Below are 20,094 nucleotides of genomic sequence, written 5' to 3' on the forward strand. Positions count from 1 at the left end.
AGTAAGAAGCATGAAAGTTAAGAGTCCAGTGTCAGCCAAGAAATACACGAGCATTAGACACATGTTATTTTAACAATCTTTTAAATTATTTTTGATTCAAGTCGTCGCACTTCAAGTTACTTTTATTAACATCATGATGTATAACTTGCCTGTTGCCTATTGTCGTTTTTTAATGCCGCAAAAAGATATACAATATGTCAGTGTCTATTATTATGCACTCTGTTTTGGTCTGTCTCTCTCTGCCTTTGTTATTCTTAGGCATTCTCTGTATTCAGGATTGTGGCAGTGGGTGTAGTGATAACCATGTAGGCTGCACTGGAGCAGGGCTTTACAAGAGAGGGAACAGTGGGGATATACAGACTGGAGTCAGAGGCCCATCCATTAACTTGACAGGGTGGAGAAGCTGCCAAGAGTATGAGCGCATGCTTTGGAGCATGCTCTCTCAGTGGGCGTGTGTCTCGCTGCGCCCATACCGCCGGTTCCTCCGAGCACCACCAGAGCGCCTGGCCCTGGCAGAACAGCCAGTCTATGTCCATCTCCCCGTCTGCGTCTGGAACCACAGGGAGTCTCTGTTCGGGCCCAGCTCTGATCAGCTTGGCCCAGAACCCAAATGAGGAGAGAGGGGGCGACATTACAGCCCAGCTCCCATCAGACTGTCTGCCTTGCCGTTCCCTGAGGAAATCAGTTTAACAGTCCCCAGCTCTTGGCAAGCAGAGGGAGAGGGGGTGGAGGAACAGGGAAGAGGTGTGTGTGAGAGAGAGAGGAGGGGGGTGGATGTTACTGCCTCTCTGGGCGAGAGGGAAATCTAATAAAATTGAACTAATGGGGGTTTGGAGTTTTAGGGGACAGAGAGTGGGTTTTGCAGGCAGGCACTGGTGGGTAGTGGTGGAGATGAGGAGGATGGAATTAGATCCTCTGAGTGCTTGGCAAAGCACTCAGCAGAGCCAAACTCCTGCTTTCAACTGCAGATGGTGAACCCATGTCGGGTTTAGAGTGTGAGTTAGAGGGCCGAGGCCCACAAAAAATATTGCCAGGAAAGTTACAGCTATGATATATTATGCAATTAGAAATACTGCTCACATACACATGATCCTGAACTTGCTGCCATGCTGGTATAGTGTTAACAAAAGGCTGACAGAGACAGACGGAAGCTTTAATGCTTCACTTTGGACTTTAATGTGAAGTGTAAGATCTCCATTTGAAACTGTGATCTTTTTGCACTTAAACTATGACTCCACAGACTGGTTAAATCTTTCTAACCTGCTTTAAGGCGCCAGAGGGCCACAGGTCCCCTGATAGTACACTGCTCCACTTTTAAGGGGAATAAAAGTGCTCACCCTGACCTCACAGGGTTTGATTTACCCATCCTGAGGCAGGCGTGGTCTCTTCCCTTTGTACCTGCTCTGTGCTCTTGCTTTCTCCTCCCAGGGTTAATAGATATGAAGTCATCTGGCGAGGAGAAACCTGAGTGTGTTCTCAGGATGTGCCCAGAGCACTCACAGGGACATCACTCAAAGCCCCCCTGTTGCAGAGAGGAACCAGCCATTAATAAATATCATTAATGGGTGATCACCTGGTCTCCCTGAAACCACATAAATGGCCTTAAAAAAGGAGTGGAAGTCGAGAGGTCAGGGGGCAAAGGTCTGTGAGGAGATAGCTCCCCTCTGGGCAAAAGATGGCTGAATCAGGGATGGTGTTTTAACAATGGAAAATCAATAGGCTTACTGCTTTCAGTACACTGTCAGAATGTATGAAATGTAGTGTCAAATGCATGTGATTACAGAAATACAGGCTGCTAGTTTATAGATTTATCCAGGGTGAATCTGACCATGTCTTTATTATGTCATGGACTACTCATCTTCTTGTTTCTTTGCTATTTTTTCCCCATTTTTCAACAACAGCAGGGCAGACAGTGGCAGGACAGACTCTGTGCCATCCCATCTGTAAGTGCCCTGTACCGCCACAGGCTAACACCTGCACTGATTTAATGACTGTTTTCTGCGGCAGCCATGTTGCTGCAGGAGAAATGTATATGTATGTGTGTGTAATTAGAGATAAAAATGCACGTGGTGGTTAAGTTCTTGTGCTTAGCACAGTCTGGGGAAATACAACCATGTGTTAAAGAGGCATTAGGGAGCCTGATGAAGGTGTTTGAGAATCACAGCCTGCTCATCATCGCTCTGCTAACGTCCCTTAGTTGCGTCACTGTGGTTCTGGATACAAAGACTTAAGTTTTGGCCGAGGTGGCTTTAACTGAGCTGTGTCTCAACTCCAGACGGAGCAGTAGCAAGCACTTGCTTGCAGAGATAGCTGTGGGAATAAGCTTGTATCACGGTAAGCGCTTTCTCTTTTAAAAAAGTCTTTATTGCAGATAATTCTTAAAACTCTATTTGTGTGTGCTGATCTACCTACCACTTATTTGGGTTGTCTGTTTCTTTTCTCGCTGGATGTTCCTTTATCTTTTTTATCTGTTTGTTATGTGGGATAGGTTTTGCTAGAGATATGCTTTCTTGGTTGGAAAGCACATATCTAGCTTAATATTAATATTATACAATATTGTGTCGCATCACATTTTGTTGGGTGAGAATAATGGTGTAACTGTGTGCGTTGTGTTGGTCTTCTTATCTTATTGTGCGTGGTCCTTTTACTTTTCTTTTCAAGCCCCTGTCCCGTTCATAACCACCACCAGTGAGCATCCCCGCAGCTCTTTGACCTGCCTCTGTACTCTGACACTCTTGGGCCTCTTCGGATGCGGGCTAATTCAATTAATAAACAGATAGCACTGCACTGCCAGCTGGACGGCTCTCAGAGACACTGATAAATGAGCACTCGCTGTCTTGGGCTGATGGTGTGTGGGGAGGAGACACTAGAAGCCATCTAATCTCCCCCCACCCCTGGTCCCTCTTTCTCTCACTGCCCCACTTCACCTCCCTTTACCCTCTCTGTCCTTCTCCCTTGGCGCCTGGTTGGCAGGCAGCTCCAGCAACCCCAGATGAGCATCTTAACCGCACACAGACAGCGTCAGTAGGGCCACAGAAACACAGAGGTAGACAGGCAGCCAGCAGATTCCTCTGGCTTCTGTTCGTTCAGGTGATTGCCTGCTCTGTGACTGAGTGGCAGGAGATTGTCAAACTCTGATTGGTTTTCTCTTTCACAAGAAGGGTGGGCCTCACCTCTCTTCTTCAGCTGAAGGGAAGGTGTTTTGTGAGGGTTGTCAGCCTCAGAATTCATGCTGTGAATCATGGAAGATGTCCCTGTCAACACCGGTGACTATGATTGATATCTGTAAGCTCATTTAAATCCATTTTCTGTTTTAGTTGCATGTCAATTAGCTGTTTGTTATTTCTGCATTTTAATACTATGTCCAGATAGACATCCAGTACAAAAATGTTGTAAATACTGATAATTTATATTGTAGATAGTAACAGTATATTACAGCATAGTACACTTGTTACCCTCAGTAAGTCTCTTATGATTGTGATGCTGTGGACAGCTGCAAGCCTGAGGCCGCCCGCTGTGTGTTAGTGTAGACTGTAGTGGTATTTTAACCCCTGTCTGGCCACAAAGAGGAAGGGCTGTGGCCCCTGGGAGTTGTGCTGCTGAGGCAGTGGTCAAGGCGGTTTCCAGGGGGTTGACTGTGATCAGACAGAGATAAAGATTAAAAGAGTAAATTTAAAATAACATTGTTAATGAGGGACACCAGAAAAAAAACAAAATCATGTAGCTCTAGTAGTGTAGTATTCTGTCACTATGTCAGGCATCCCTTGGAATGACAAACAGAAACTTTACTCAGCCAAAACAGGCTTAGCAAGGTCATAATTTCACTGTGCCGGTTTCATGTGCAGCTCTCTGTATCACAGAAACACGCTGTATAGTGAAACCGTAGAAAAGACACCTAGACTCTTGAATATGCAGTAAATGCTTTGACATACATATACATAATTTGTAACGCAAACCAGTAAAGCATGGTCTTTTTTCACAGTCCCATTTCTGAAATGATTTAGTGGTCTGTGTCTCCACCCTCCTGATAAAAAGCTTTCCACTCATGGACAGTGTGAGAGAGGACTGGAGGGCTGATGTTGTGCTCTGGTCATGTCTACGCATTGTGATCCAGACCAGCTGGATGCCATTCCCTATGGGAATCATGAATGTGAAGGTTGTTAAAAGATATGGAGCCCTGGACACAGCGTGGACTTACTGACAGCAGCTGGAAGAAGGGGGAAGGGAGCGCAGCGAGGAAAAAGAACACTGGGAAAGAGAATAGAAAACTTTGTGGAATTCACAACAGTAGCTTTGAGATGAATGCCTTCGCTTTCAGTTTTGTTGCAAATGTTTTGCTCAAAGTAACCTAACCTAAAGAATTATAGACAGGATTTAAGTATTTCCTGAAAGCGTTCATGCACATTAGCAATGCTCTTTTTTACTAAAAAAAAAGTGCATTAATCAAAGTTTAACAGACTCAACACTCTCTCAACCTGTTATTCCTAAAAGCTGTTAACATGTAAATAAGTCATGAAAGGGTGCAAATATATATTTTTTTAGTATGTCTATGTTTGTTTGTGTACACCAGATGCAGCCTGAATACATATTTTGGCACTTGTATGTTTGGATTATGATTTTTTTACGATCTTGAGAGAGCCTCTCTCTGGTCTCGGTCCCAGGCCGCTCAGAGACACGGGCTCAGTCAGAGCTAAGTAGACCACACGGTTAAAGCAACAAACCTCATGCTGGGTCAACAGTGAGGGAGCAGTCTGAGGCTCACACCTTGTCAGAGAGCTCATCCTGTGGGCAGACATCCAAACACACACACACACACACACACACACATGCACAGAAAAGAGAGAGGCTATTAAGAATATGAAGAGGAAGGACTAGTGGGATGGGCAATCATGGAAGGTAAAGAGGGGGAATGACAGGACTGAAGGAGAGACAGAGGACAGCCTAAGTGGCTTTGATTTGTTCTCCTGACATATGGATTTATGAAGCCATTCATCATCTCATAGTCAGCATATGTAGCCGCTCTGTAACTGTTGATAATCAGCACACTGACAGATGAGAACATGCACAAATTTGTTAATATATATTAACAGAGAATGATGTTAAACGTCATGTTTCGTGACCATTTTGTCCACCCAGAGGCTGAAGGCTGCACTTTCACATCACCCGGGTGCCATCGCCAACGGAAACATGAACTCCATGGGCCACATGATGGAGATGATGTCATCGCGGCAGGAGCAAAGCGCCCACCATCACATGCACTCACACCCGCACCAGCACCTGCAAGCCCCTCCCCACGCGTACCAGCACCACGGCCATCATCACCACAACCAGGGCCACGGCCAGGGTGGACACCACCACCCGCAGGGACACAATCCCCATCACAACTCCCACAATCCCCACCTCCATCCTGGTCACCCACACCAGAGTTCACCGCACCCTCCAATGCACTCTGCTTCACAGGTAAGCAATGCATTTTCCCGTGAGAGTAGAAGCTTTTAGACAGCTTGAAGGCAAAGCCACAAGTTCAATAACACATTAACTACACTGCACATTAAAACCTCTCATATAGGTAGCTAGAAGCCATTGTGTATGTACCATGACTAAAATAAAGTGCTTTAGTAGCACTTTAGTTAGTTTTGACTTCAGCTATTAGCTATTAGTGGTTTGGTGCACAAGTAAAGCTGAAATGATGCTTCAAATTCACAGTAAGTCACTGGACAAACACATTTTCCCTCGTCGCAGCCATAATGCCAAGTAGTTTCCTGGCAACCGTCTCAAAGGTAATTTTTTCCTTTGAGGTTGGTCAGCTGCAGGTCAGTGTCGGAGGCCTGCCATGGAGGGAAAAGGTCGTGAGGAGGCCATAAAGTGGCCATTATAAAAGATGCCCAAGACTGTCTTTTGGAAACTGCTCCACGCCCTCCTTCACTGCCATTATGTGGCCACAACATGCTCCAGGTGCTGATGTTGAGTGGACAACCTTGGCTAATAGTCCTGGAACATCTTAGCTGTGAATATATTTGGTTTAATATTATGTAAAGGGGTGAAAGTATTGCTCACAGCATTGAAAATAACATGATGTGAGACACTTTGTCCTTGCATTATCTAAGGCTGAGCATTTTGGATGAAAAACTGTCCAACATCTTACTTGAAAGAAATGCAAGTCACTGTATGTTCCAAATGTGCCATTAAGGCATTAAGACAACACACACTGTATGCACAGCGGCCATTAAAGCAGCTTGTATTTTCCGTGGTTCTCATAAAAATGGTAATGATCTGAAGACTGAAAACATTTGGCCTTGCCAAGTATATGTCAAGATCTGTCAGTGCACGTACAGTTTTAGAAACGGGCCTTTTGACTGCGTCTGATGGTGTTAGTCTGAGTGGAAGTGGGCGGTGGAAAACTGCCTCCTGACACCTCTTTAACAAGGTGGGCAGGCTGGTGAATCAGCCCAGTCACTCACTCACTCAGTCACTCCTGACGCCCACTGCCCGGCACACAAGGCACGTGGCACGACCAGATGTTGTTTTTGGGGAAGTTGCCAGACATGCAATGGCTGCAGGTGGTAATGTATAGATGCTTGTTTAGAGGCAGAAGGCTTTGAGGGCAGTGAGGTGGTGACGGCAGACAGGTGGCTGGCTGTTTTCCAAGTGTTTCAGAATGGATACATGTCTGATTGGAGGGTGTCAGACAGACACTGTCTCATCAGAGAGCTCAGTGATGCTGATACCTTTTCCTCCGTGTTTCAGATGTCACCTGCAACCCAGCAGATGCAGCCCACGCAGACAATGCAGTCTCCACCCCCGAGCGGAGGACGACGCAGGCGAGTAGTGGACGAAGATCCGGACGAACGTCGGCGGAAGTTTCTGGAACGGAACAGAGCAGCAGCAACGAGATGCAGGCAGAAGAGAAAAGTATGGGTGATGTCATTAGAGAAGAAAGCTGAAGAGCTCACTCAGACCAACATGCAGCTTCAGGTACAAAATAACTTCAGGTGTGAAAAACAGTGATAAACATCCAAGCTTGAAATCTATGCACAATCCTCATTGCCACCTACAACAGTCAGCATGATTTTTTGTTTCAGTTCTTCATTTAGAGCTTCTTGATATTATATGATTTTGCAAGTCCAACACTGATGAAAAGCGTGTTTCTGTGTTTTCTTTTATTTCAGAATGAAGTGACCATGCTAAAGAACGAGGTGACCCAACTCAAGCAGCTTCTCCTCACACACAAGGACTGTCCCATCACCACTATGCAGAAAGAGTCCCAAGGTTACCTCAGTGAGTAGCTCAAACATAAACACAGACACACACACTTGGAAGTTTGACCAAACACACCCCATCATCCGTGTGCCTTAGTCCTGCAGCGCAGATAGCACTGCTGTGGAAATGCTTGCTAATTGTCTTGCCAGAGGAAAGATATAAACTGTACTGACTGAAGTGTGACGGACACACAGTTCCTGCCAAGACTCTTCGCTCCTACGTGCTGGTATCCAGCTCCCACGCTCGCTACAGGACTCTTCCTTTGACATATGGGTGTTGCACACCCTGGTAGCAGGTCTGGGCTGGGAGTTGGTAGTCTGAATCCCATATGAGACCTATTTTTCCATCCAACAGCACCTCGGCACTCAGAGGCTGCTGAGACTCAACGTGAGAAATATGTCACAGGCACAAACTCTCATGGATGTCCCAGGATCGCGCTGATTATTGGACTGCAGCACGGCTCAGCCACGCATGACATCAGAGCCCCACCCTTTGATACGGATACGAGTGACATTTCCATGTAATTAGGATAAGGCACCTCCCTGTGCGGCTTTAGCACAGGAAAATAAGGCTCACATCCCTGCTGGCTGAATGGTTCTTTTATAAAGAGGAGAGCCAACTCCCAGACTGGGCTGGGAGAGACTTTCATCGATGGGTCTAGCTTGTGTACAGATGTCACCTTCAATGTGTCCAGTGCTCATCAGGCGTGTTTACGGAGTTGAGTGATTCACTTTTCCATTTTTGTGTTATCCATTTATTTTGGGATGACAGGTGAGACGTCAGGTGTAAATTTAGTGTTTGGTTTGTTTGAAATTTATCTCTTTCTGCTAATAAAGCCACCCTTTTACAATAATGACATTTGGTCTGTGTTTATTTTGATATTTTAACTATCACACTGTATTTTGAAGCCAGCTTGAAGGTCGTAGCATTTACACTTACACATACACACACACACACACAAAGTCAAACATGTTGTCCATCCTCAGTGATGTCTCTTCTGTCTCCGCAGGTCCAGAGAGCAGTCCGGCGGGCAGTCCAGCGCCAGCATGCTCCCAGCAGCAGGTCATTCAGCACAACACCATCACCACCTCCACCACGACTGTAGGGGGCAGCAGTGTGCACGGGCAAGCCAACCACCGCACAGACATTAACCCCATCCACTAGGGACAAGAGAGACTATAACCCCAGTTGTAGCCCCAGCCACCCCTTCACTCCCCTGCTTTTCGAGGGTAACCAGCTGCACATGCTGCCCCCCCCTCCCTCCCCCCACTCCATCAAGAAAAACCTCAAAGGCCTGCGAGGCTGTTCTTTATACAGTAGCTACAGTATGTATTTTTATAGACCAACCCTATTAACGCATAAATGTTTTACGTTTTTTTTTTGTTTTTTTTTTAATCTGCTTTTTTGTGCTTTTAGCAGAGAGGGAGTTTTGCTAATCTCATGCTGCATTTGAGTGACTTTTTCTGTTGTGTAGTGGTACAAAAATGGACCACAGTGGTCATGGAACCAGAGGAAAGAGACATAAACCTCAGACTGTCATCTCTATAAGCAACTCTTACATCTCTGTATGCCCAATGGACTGAATAATGAGTCGAATCATTCTCTGTGTGTCACTGTGGACAGTATGTCGAGTGTCATACAAGGATTTTGTCATAGAAAACTCTGAGCGGGATGTTGCTGCCTTTAAGTTGTCTTCTGGAACCAAGTCAAACTGTCGCCATGATGTCTTGAAGACAAGAATATGCAAGCAGGTGTAATGATCCCTTTCTTTCCTGTATGACTGTTATCCCTGTCAGTGGTGTTCTTAAATAGTGTTATGAAATACAGCATGATGGTGAAAATCTGATCAAATGAAAGCAATACATCCCAGTATTGATCATCTACTGTATGCCCATGAAATGATCAGCATGGCCAAGCCGATCTGATCCTGAGGACATACGATGCTGTTACAGCTACAGAACTGTACACTGTGATACCAGTGAGGCAGCTGAGGAGTTGAAACAAACTCCTGCGCTCTCCAGGACCAACTGAAGCTTTAATTATTGAGGCCTCTTTTTGTGTGTTTGTGCGTCTGGATCCATGGTTTTTGGATTCAAATTCCAAATGAGTATAACATTTGATTGCGTGCATCTGCACAGTTTTGAGTGCGCATGTGCATATGTATAGTATGTGTTTTGCCTTCTTTCCTCTGCAGAACAAAGTTCGGCGGGTGCGTAAAGAAAGAAGAACAAAAAGAAAAATGTGTGAGACAGTGAGAAAAACCGACTTTTTTGACTGTAATTTCGTGACTGGCATAGTGTTTTAGGATTTCTAAAGAGGAGCGGTTTATGCCTGTGCTTTCCAAAACGTCACAATGTGCCTGAAGTTTTCTTAAAATGTTTTGTTGGCTTACTTTAAGCAACAGAATGCCACTTCTTTTGATCTCCTTAATCATCATCATCGCTATTACTTCAAACAATCAAATCCAGTTGATTCTCAAAGATTCGGGATACTATTGATAGTAGCTGTTATTGGTTTTGTCATTGTTGCATGTTAGGGCAAAACCAGCTGACCAAGGAGAAAAATCCCCTTTTTCCATTTGACCTCTTGACCTCTTGATCAATCTATCTTTCTCTCTTTCTCAGGCCTCCTCTGTATTTCAGATGGGTGATGGATGTACTTCCATCTCCTTTCCAGCCTTTGAAACTTCAGCCTTCATTGTTGACCAGAAATCCTCTTTCTTTCCTCTTTCTGACTAGGAATGTCAAAATTCATTAGCATGATGACCACAATGCACTGTGTTTTACAGTAGGATGGATGAAATACATCGCAGCGATCGCGGAGCTGTCTATGCACTTTTGTCCTCTGCTGTGCCAGAGGGTGGAATAGCCATATTAAGGTCCGAGTAATTCTCAGCGATCCCCCCCCCTCCCTTTTCACACACCAGCGAGAGACGTGTCTGTGTTTGGCTATATGGAGAGACTGTGCCTGGCATGCATCACATGTCTTTCGATAGAAGAAGCTCGTATTGTAGGATGAGGACCCAGCATCATTTAGTTTGTGCCCTTTTTATTCTGGGAAAAAAAAACAAATTCAGCTCAACTTCTGTCAAAGATGAAGAAAGCTTATACGTGAATTGAAAATGCTCTTTACTCATAATAGGTTATATCAAAGTTTTGTAGAGGCTTTCAGACTGTTTATGTCACATGTTAACCTTTGCGTCTGCGTGTGCAGGATAGTATGTGTGTTGATGATGATGTCTGTCTTGAAAAGGGCTTTGTTATACCAACCCTATGGAATAAAGCTTGCCTTATTTTTGGTTGTTTTTTTTAAAGCCACATCTTGACTATTAGACCATTCCAAATTAACCTCTTGCATGTGAAAATATGGTTATGACCTCAAAATACTTTCAACTGGAATCATTCGGAGGATGTTGCTATTTTAGAGTTAGATATGAGAGTCTCTAGTTTAATGTTTGACAGTGGATCCAGGTTGTGCTTTCAGAAAAAAAGACATTTGTTACTGTAATGGCAGACAAAGATGGAAGGACAGTGTGAGTGTGTCTGTGTGGATTTGTGTGAGAGGAGAACAATTCCTACACATTAATGATGTTATAATTGTATTATTTTAAATCTAAAACTATAAATATTGTACATAATGTCATTAATTTCTATAATCCTGTACATGTAATGCAACCACCTTTCTTTTTGAAGGGAGTCAATGTGTGGTACATGTGTAAATAATGTTTGCATAGCACTTGTTGCCTTTCGTTGTATGTCGAGGCTCATTTCAGCGCTTAAATACATTGTTTATATGTAATGAACTGATGAATCCATTCTTGCCTGCATAACTTTGTACATTTGTGTCTGTAATGACATTGTCTCCATTTTTTTGTTTTGTTTTGCATTTGTACAGATGTTAAAGTTATCACTGCAGTTACATTACGGTATGAAAATAAAGCACTTGTTCTGTAACATACAAACCAATAAGGTGATTTTAAATTTGAAATCTGGTGACGTCACAACAGTTATTTTTATGTGCAGATAATCTGAGTCCAAATAAAAATAAGGCAAGAGACATCAAGTATTTGCATAATTTGATACAAGAAAGAAAACTAATGTTCAAATCAAATGATCCACATTATTTCCCGACGCTCGTCCTTCAGACATTACTGCTCATTAAATAGTTAGATGCTTTAAAGGTTTAGAATACTCATTAATTATTGATCCGTCTAGACATCTTGATAGTTGTCTGATGACACAACTTGGCAGTTAACTTCAGTACACAAACATCTTTCTGGAAATCAGTCAAAATGCCAAATAACTGTACAAGACACTGCAGTGTGTTCAATTAACTTTAGCCACAACATTAAAATAAAGAACAAGCACTGTATTGTTGCAAGTTTTGAACATTTAATGTCGCAACATGCAAAGTTGTATCTATTTTTTCTTTGAAAATAGTGAAGTGGAAGAGTTTAATATTTAATAATATCCTGAGTTGTGATTAAACCTGACGGTATAACACTTTTAAAAGGCGCTAAATGACCGCAGCAGTTTTATGAAATGATGATCTTACAGTATTTTTGAGTTTGACATTGAGAAAGACATTTCTTTGGAGCACAGTGACCCCTGGTGTGCATTTAGTGGATTTACCAAACTTTCACAATGGATATCCCACTAAAAGGACAGAAGCTGCCATATCTGTAAAACACACTGCAACAAAGGTCATGTAGAAAAGGTTGTCAGACTGCAGTCTGCTCCAGACAGTAAGACACTTGTATTTAGAAAAAGGGTTTTATTTCAACTCAATTCTCTGGTTTCAAGGTATTTTCTTTACAGATCATCATCAAGCATTTACTTATTGAATCAAATATACATTTCCCCCCTCATACAATCCCAACTGAAACATGAAACGAATCAAAACATATCACAAGAACTTAAGGCCTGATAATCAGACTGTTTTCACTCCATTATTACCATATGAATTGCTGAAATGATCAGAGATGTGAGCAGCGATTTGAGAGGTCTTGAGGCAGGCCGAGACAACTTGTCATTTCATTTGCAGTGCATCAGAGAGAAATCCAAAGTCCTAAACCAAATGCCACTTCTGCTAAAAATGCTAAAAAAATAATCAATCAGCAGCAAAGATGTGTACCAAATGCAACAATGTGCTGATTTACATGTGCTGAGACAATCAACGGTCAATGATTGACAATATGCTCTTCAAAGTGGAGTTGGTATTTCAGTTGAAACATCATTTCATATCCAGCCCTTTGTTGAGAGAAATCTGTCGATCATATCAAAGGACCTTGCAGGTTGGTCGTAAGGCAGAATGTGTCCCCCTCCTCGGATGATGACCTGCGTGATGAGAGGACAGTTTTTAAAGCAGCTGTTTGAGGATTATCCTCACATTGTTTTAGCTGTACTGAATATCTGCTCACCTGGTAAAACTCCTGCACTTGTCTTACATATCCTGCCACCTCTGTGTCGCTGGGCTGAACCTTCCAGTGGAAGCGAGGGGCTTGTTTGTAATCAGCAGCCCCGCTCCAGTTGACAGTAGGCAGGAACCTCTCAGTCAAAGGAGCAGCTACAATTACATCCAGCTGACCACTGTAGATTAAGACCTGGACATACATAGGAGCAGCCCAAGCAAAGATAGATGGTTAGAGGGGGACATGCTACATGAGTCTCTTTATATGTATGCAAGAGAAATTTGCCATTCCTTTCCCATCAGGCATAGTTTTCAACCAGATATCTCAATGTCAATAATGTTCCTAATAGGGATTTCAAAAACATATTTACACACAAACTTTTGAGACAAGATCATTCACAATGGTGGATAGTTCAGCAGCGCTCACCCTATAGTTGTCCATCAGCACACCCAGCCACGGTTTGATGCTCTTCATGACATCCTGCAGGAGGTGCTTCTCCACCTCCGAGCCGTCATGGAACGTCAGGTTGCCCACATGGATGGCGCGTCGCACCGCCGGCAGAGTCACAAACTGGGAGAAGTACTCCTGGTCTTCAGGCTCCTGTGATGCACACACAAACAATAAGTAGCGGGTTGGTCACAGACTGTTTTAAGTAATAACTAGTTTATTTGTATATAATGTTAAGCACAATTGTTTCAGAGATGTCTAAAAAGCATGGATGGACAGGCATTTCTGTGAGTGTTTTCAAAGTACCTGGCATGTCATGTAGTTGAAGTAGTTGGTACAACCTGTAGCATTTTGGAAGAAGGAGGGATATGGTGCCACATCACCATTCAGCAAGCTATCGAAAACCTGAAGAGACATGAGTAAATGTCAAAAAAATCAACTGGTATAAAGTAGCCAGCGAACACTGATTTGGTGCTTTGCAGGTCAAAAGACAACTGGACTAAATGTGGTTACATATAACTGTTGTTTCATCAGAATCTGGTGGATTACTGTATTGTAACATTGCAACCCTTGAATCTGCTAACAATTATATTACAGTGTGTTCTAAACCATTTATTAAATGTTTGCATACTGCTTATGAATGCTAAATAGGGGGATTTAAAGTGAAGTGTTACCCTCTCCAACTTCACTCCCATTCAAGGTTATGAGCTGCAAGAAGTAGTACAACAGTTTAGCTCAGCTACATGTGCTCTTGACCTATTGCCCACCAAGTTGTTTAAAAGTGTTCTCAACTGTTTGGTTAATGATGTACTTGAAATTGTTAATATCTCTTCTCTCTGGAATCTTCCCCACAGCTCTCAAACATGCTATTGTTACACCACTGTTAAAGAAGAGCAATCTTGATCCATTTGTCCTAGAGAACTATAGACCAATCTCAAATCTACCATTCCTGGGGAAAATTCTTGAAAAGGTTGTATATCAACAATTACACATGTATCTGTCATATAACAATTTCTTTGATGTTTACCAGTCTGGTTTTAGAGTTAACCACAGTACAGAAACTGCCTTGGTTGGAGTTGTGAATGATCTTAAAATTAGCTCTGACAACTACAAAGTTACTGTCTTAGTACTTCTCGACCTCAGTGCAGCCTTTGATACGGTTGACCATGTGATACTTCTTAAGCGCCTTGAACACTGTTTAGGCCTTAGAGGCACTGTTCTTAACTGGCTTTCCTCTTACCTTACTGGTAGGTCTTTTTCTGTTGCTGTTGGTAACTCTGAATCAGATGTAGTCAGGGTTCCATATGGAGACCCTCAAGGGTCAATTCTTGGCCCTCACTGTTTATTTTGAATATGCTCCCACTTGGGTCCATCATTCAACAATACAACATATCATATCAGTCCGATGCTGACGACACACAGTTATACATATCTGTTTCTGCCAACCACCTTAACCCAGTGAATGATCTCATCCAGTGCATTACTGAAGTTAAACATTGGATGGCCAAAAATTTCTTGCAGTTAGATGAAGACAAAACAGAGATTTTTTTAGCAGGTCCGAAGGCTTTGAGGCACCAGATAAACTCTTTGTTAAATCCCCTATCAGTAAAACCCTGTGATAATGTCATAATCGTGGGTGTGATCTTGGACGCTGATCTTAACTTTCAGAAGCACATTTCCAGTATCTCTAAGACTGCTTTTTATCATCTTAGAAACATATCCAAAGTTAGATCTTTCCTGTCACAGTCTGATTCTGAAAAGTTGGTTCACGCATTCATTTCCAGTCAACTAGACTAGTGTAATGGACTCTTTGCTGGACTGGCAAAGCAAACACTTAATAAACTCCAGCTTATCCAGAATGCTGCAGCCAGAGTATTAACCAAAACCAGAAGGTGTGAACACATCACTCCTGTTTTAATCTCTCTTCACTGGCTCCCAGTAAAGCAAAGAATTGATTTTAAAATACTTCTTATTGTTTTTAAAGTTATGAACGGCCTAGCTCCCACCTACGTTGTTGACATGCTCTCCGAATACACACCAGATAGACCCTTGAGATCATCACATAAAGGTCTCCTCACCATACCTAGAATAAATACTAAGCTCATTATGGTCCTACTCTTCGGAATTCTCTACCACATGAACTCAGGTCTGTTACAACAGTGTCTTCCTTTAAAAGCAGACTAATAACAGATCTTTTTTCACAAGCTTTTAGTTAGGTTAATGGGTGAAACCTTCTTTTTTTAAAAAAATTTATACTGTCTTATATGTTTTTATTTATGTAACATCTTCTTATTTGATGTTTTATCTTATTTGTTTTATATATGTAATGTTAATGTAATATATTTGTTATGTATGATCTTTACTTGTTTTTAAGCACATTGAGTTTACGCTTGCCATATGAAATGTGCTATATAAATAAATTTGACTTGACTAATAACAAGAACAACTTCATTCAAAACTTTTGTTTGTTTCAGAAAAATATAACATGGAGATATAAGTGAAAATGGCAACAATTAGAAACTAGTGTACTTTGATAAATGGTGATAAATAACCCAACTTAGATTTTTTTATAACTCTTGGTAGCATCCAGCATCTCTTACCTGAAAAGCCTCCACCCACTTCTCCTGCTGGATGAGCTTCACCCCATAGTCTGTCTGCTGGACAACATACTCTCTTTGGAGTTCATCTATCATGCCTGTTTGGTACATGAACTCACCGTAACCACCCAGCATCTGAGAAGGAGAAAAGACCATAAAATATTGCATTTATCTCACATCTACACTGACATGATACTGTACACTACTATACCAGTAGTAGTTAAGCGTTCAAACAAATGAACAAAAGAGAGCAAGAGACTTATTAACTGACATGATGGTTAATACAAGACTTAACAGTAACCAGTTTAAATAATTGAAATGTCAGATTGTTTGGATGAGATGCAATGAAATGAAAGATGAGAAATTACATGATTTCTTTAGGGTCACATCCCACAAAACAACAAGTATAATCTGGGGAGCTGGGACATTCCTGTTCTAATAGATACGCACCAATTCTGGATCACAGAGCCCATCGCCTATGGCCATTCCCTTAAAGTTGATTTTCACCTTAGCAGTGGGGTTGTTTTTGTGGATGTAGTAAGAAATGGCAGGAACATATTTCCCTGCATAAGACTACAAACAGACAGAAAGGTTCACATGGATGAGGACTTCATCTTAACAAGGCTATTATAGTGTTGTATGTGAATCTTAGCATTTCTGTATAAAACTAGTATATGAGAATAAAACAGTTATTAAATACATCTAAGGGTCTTACGAGACACAAACGTCATCCTACCTGTTGTTACGTGTACAAGTTAAAAAAGCCACATGTGTAATGCTGCTTCTTACATTTTTAAGACAATATCAATTCGCAAAGATTACAAAGAAAACAAAAACTTGCCTCTCCAGTTGCATAGAACTCATTGGACTGATACTCAGGGAAGATTTGGAAGAATTGTGTTAAAGCACTTAAAAGAAAGATAGAAATAATAAAAGAGTTAGTATACACTCAAACATCAAACTTAAGTGACTCAATTACATTTGAGTTGGACAGCAGCATTTTACCTGTACAGATCTCTGCCAACGTCATCCTGGTTCTGAGCAAAACCTTTGTCATCATCAGTGAAGCTGAAACCGGTTCCAACCTGGAAAAATAAATATTCTCCCTCAAAGTCTTGTCTTGTAAATCATCATGCGTGTATGACAAGATGTCAGATAGGCTGAGAAACCTTATATGTGTCTCATGTAATTTGATGTAAACAACACTTACCGGATTGTCAATGTACAAAACGGAATATCTGGTTGTCCAAGCGTAATCCCTCAAACCGACTGCAAAGACAAAAAAGTTGAGCACGCAATGCTCCAACACAAACTATATAAAGGCACACTTTTATTAAACAGGGATTACAGTCCATCAGTTTCTACCTGTCATGTTCTTATAAACCACATACGGTCCATGTTCCACAAAGAGGCCGAACATGGAGGTGCCACCAGGCCCGCCTTGCAGCCACAGCAGGACTGGAGCTTTCTGTTGGGCTGGCTGTCGGTCAGAGAACACAAAGTTAAGATCTCAGCACCACCTTGTGGTGGTTTTGCTTTCTCGAAAAAGGTGAAAAAAAGAAAATGATGACACATTATTTGGGTACACCTGTGTTGGATACCATCTTACTATCCAGTGATATTGTACATAAGCCTAGTGAAGTGTTTATAGCTGAATATTAACATAACAATAAGGGAGTTTCCTTGCTTTAATACGATATGAAAACAAACTGGAGACACTCAGCACTGCCAATTGTTTGTATATTGGCTGCTTTAACACAGCAATTTCCCATATGGGATTAATTAAGTACTCTACTGATCAGGGCAAACATATTTGTTAAAAAAAATCCTTTGCTGTTGGCTCTGCACAGAAAATTATTCACATCACATCCTGCATCTCTGCATATTACAATTTTTTCTGAATGCTTAAACACTAACAGTGATTCTTGAAGCACCATTAACACTTGTAGCCAATACATTTACCAAGTGTGCCAAACTGAACGCACATTCTCTCAGTTTGTAATTTATTACAGTAACACACTCTACATTGTTGCACTATTTAGCCAATTGCCTTTCTAACATTGACACATGTGAAAACACTTTTAGATAATGAGTTCACTTACAAATCAGAGCTTGAGCATATAAATAGGCCAAAGGTAAACATCTGGTTTGGACAACAATGGAGGCCAATATTGGACAGAGAGAAAGAGGAGCGAGAACTAGAGGAGGATGAGGAGGTTAAGAAGTAAGAGGAGGAGGAGGAGGAGAAGGTAGAGAGGTGAAGTAGGAAGGAAGAGAAGAGAGGAAGGAAGTCAGTCAAACTGCTATGACATAAAAAGAAAATGTGTTTTTCATTAACACTATCAGTGCGTAGTTGGTGCTTCATGTGCTTGTTCAAATGATGGATCGTGTGTACTGTCTTGATGCAAAAACACTTTTTTAAACAAAAAAAAAAACAGTTTCAGGAGTTTTGCAAGAATAGTTTGCTTTTGCAAGAGATGTATAATGTTTTGCTGGTTTGAAGTAGGATTTTGTGGTTATTGTGTGGAGTTTTGCAAGAATAGCCTATAGTTTCAAAGATAGTGCCTAAGCAATCAGAAAAAAACTGTATTAAAACATTAACTCCTCTTTTTGTAGCTATCACAGAAAAGCACCTTCACACAAGATGAACTGGAAGAATGAAATAAAGTGACTTGGACTGAATGAAGAATTATCATTGAGGGAGATAAAAGGTACGATTTCTACAAAATGTCGTGCACTATAATGTGAAGCTAGGTGGAATTTAAAAAAAAAAAATCTTAAGGCTTCAAGATTGATCTTTCGTTTAATGTCATGGAAGTGTTGTGTGTCTTTACTACACTTCAGAATGAAATCCAGATATGAGACTTAGCTACTGATAGATTTAACAAAAAAAATGCCAAAAATAGCTTGGAAAATATTTACTTCTTGTTCAGACCTGGGTCAAAAACACCTCCTGTCATAGCTGACATTCCTGTAACTGCAGCTGACTAAATACACACGGTACAATTTCTTATCACATGTTGACTGAGGGACTAAAGAGCTGAGTTCCACATAAAAATGTCCATTTATTTCACAATGACTGTCTGCTGACTGTGACCTTCTCCCAAACTGCAGAACTGACAATTATGTGATTCTGTCTGGCAAACCCCTGATTTAGAGAAGTTAAAGCCTACCATCACTGCAGGGAAGAACCAAAAGAAGAGGTTGCTGTTGTATTTCTTGTTGACAGTGAGATACCCAGAATAACTCTTGACATTGGCACCTGGCAGATCTCCTACCAAACTGAGTTTCCTGGCTGGAACAAAAGACACAAACTGTAAACATACTACAAAATCCCGCAGACTTCTAAACGTAATCATTATGAAACTGAAGTATTATGGCGGTGTTCTGTATTGTGGTGTACTCATGCCTTCATCTACGGCGCCCTTCTCCACGTAAGGAGTGAGATAGAGAGGAGACCCGGGGTCGACTCCATTGAGGCCGCTGACACGGTGAGATTTTCGGCAGAAAAACGACGAGCAGCTCCTCGAGTGTGCAGAGTTCAGACAGGCCCACAGTAACAGGAGACCCAGTGTTTCCCTCCACAGCCTGCTAGTATTTACACAATACATATTAAACTACAGGTCCCGGTCAGTGGTGTGTGTGAACCTCAAACACCGCATGACACTCAGATTTCATCACAGCCCGATCACAAGCACCACTGATCTGACAGCAGCCGGAAGAAGCGAAAAAAAACCCAAAACAAACACATTTTAATTCTGTTAAAAACTCACCTCGTGTTCACCGCCGTCTCCATGGTAACATAAGAAATGTCAGCTTTCAGACAGCGAGATGTGTTTGCAAGTTGGTTGGGACTGTGTAGACTGAGTAGATAGTATGAACCATGGGGGGGAAGGCTAAGTCACATGATCAGCTCAGTGCGGATCATATGATACACAATGGATCACGTGATCGTTGTTGTGGCGATTTGGATTAACTTTCCCCTGAGCGGGGTCTTGCAGGAAACGAGTTGCCTGACACAGAAAGAAAGATGCTCTAGGTTATTTGGGCATAAATTACAAACTGCAAGACAACTAAATGGGAGTTTGGAAGCAGTTTTCAGACTAGTGAGCCATTTGGTATTAAACATATGTCTGCTTAGCATTTTGTGCATGGAATTTGATGTCACCTTTGATGTCTTGTAGGGATTTTGTAGGGATATTTGCTTTATTTGCTTTATGCTTCCCTTAGGTCATGCTATTAGCAAATTTGGAGATATATCCCATCACTGTTACACTGATGATATTCAGCTCTATCTCTCTTTTAAGCCTGATAACCCCAACAGACTGTCTGTGTTGCACAACTGTCTGACTGCCATGAAGGACTGGATGTCTACCAACT

At 41.9% G+C, this 20,094-nt stretch overlaps 2 protein-coding genes across 6 annotated transcripts in view; one reads left to right on the forward strand and one right to left on the reverse strand.

The window, feature by feature from the left end:
• creb5b (cAMP responsive element binding protein 5b) overlaps positions 1–11,286 on the forward strand; it is a 45,177-nt gene extending 33,891 nt beyond the window's left edge. For 3 of the 4 annotated variants that reach the window (XM_042422857.1, XM_042422856.1, XM_042422858.1), the window contains 4 exons: positions 5,137–5,460; positions 6,748–6,975; positions 7,170–7,278; positions 7,615–8,228. In XM_042422857.1, coding sequence (XP_042278791.1) covers positions 5,137–5,460; positions 6,748–6,975; positions 7,170–7,278; positions 7,615–7,784 — 831 coding nt within the window. In that variant the 3' untranslated portion in view covers positions 7,785–8,228. Of the gene's footprint in view, positions 1–5,136; positions 5,461–6,747; positions 6,976–7,169; positions 7,279–7,614; positions 8,229–8,269 lie in introns of those variants that run through there. The other variant, XM_042422860.1, reaches the window with a different exon arrangement.
• Positions 11,287–12,013: 727 nt separating this feature from the next.
• cpvl (carboxypeptidase vitellogenic like) lies at positions 12,014–19,631 on the reverse strand. Of its 2 annotated transcripts, none has more exons than XM_042425223.1 (13): positions 19,488–19,631; positions 19,124–19,302; positions 18,888–19,009; positions 17,080–17,194; positions 16,925–16,983; positions 16,720–16,799; positions 16,556–16,622; positions 16,165–16,287; positions 15,718–15,849; positions 13,424–13,522; positions 13,097–13,270; positions 12,680–12,862; positions 12,014–12,596 (listed from the first exon to the last, which is right to left on the reverse strand). In XM_042425223.1, the coding sequence occupies exons 1-13, from the start codon at positions 19,508–19,510 to the stop codon at positions 12,498–12,500; spliced, it is 1,455 nt and encodes a 484-aa protein (XP_042281157.1). In that variant the 5' UTR covers positions 19,511–19,631; the 3' UTR covers positions 12,014–12,497. The 2 variants fall into 2 exon arrangements, with proteins under 2 accessions (XP_042281157.1, XP_042281156.1); XM_042425222.1 differs by having other exon boundaries at positions 19,124–19,305; positions 19,488–19,630.
• Between the last annotated feature and the right edge of the window lie 463 nt (positions 19,632–20,094).

The sequence above is a fragment of the Thunnus maccoyii genome, chromosome 10, assembly GCF_910596095.1.
Source record: "Thunnus maccoyii chromosome 10, fThuMac1.1, whole genome shotgun sequence".
Taxonomy (NCBI): domain Eukaryota; kingdom Metazoa; phylum Chordata; class Actinopteri; order Scombriformes; family Scombridae; genus Thunnus; species Thunnus maccoyii.

Excerpts from the sequence above, each read along its gene's own strand:
- cpvl (XM_042425222.1), bottom strand. The coding sequence starts at position 19,510 with ATGGAGACGGCGGTGAACACGAG. Across the intron at positions 16,800-16,924 it reads TTTTGTACATTGACAATCCG|GTTGGAACCGGTTTCAGCTT; the intron begins GTAAGTGTTGTT and ends TTATTTTTCCAG. Across the intron at positions 16,623-16,719 it reads GTTGGCAGAGATCTGTACAG|TGCTTTAACACAATTCTTCC; the intron begins GTAAAATGCTGC and ends CTTTCTTTTAAG.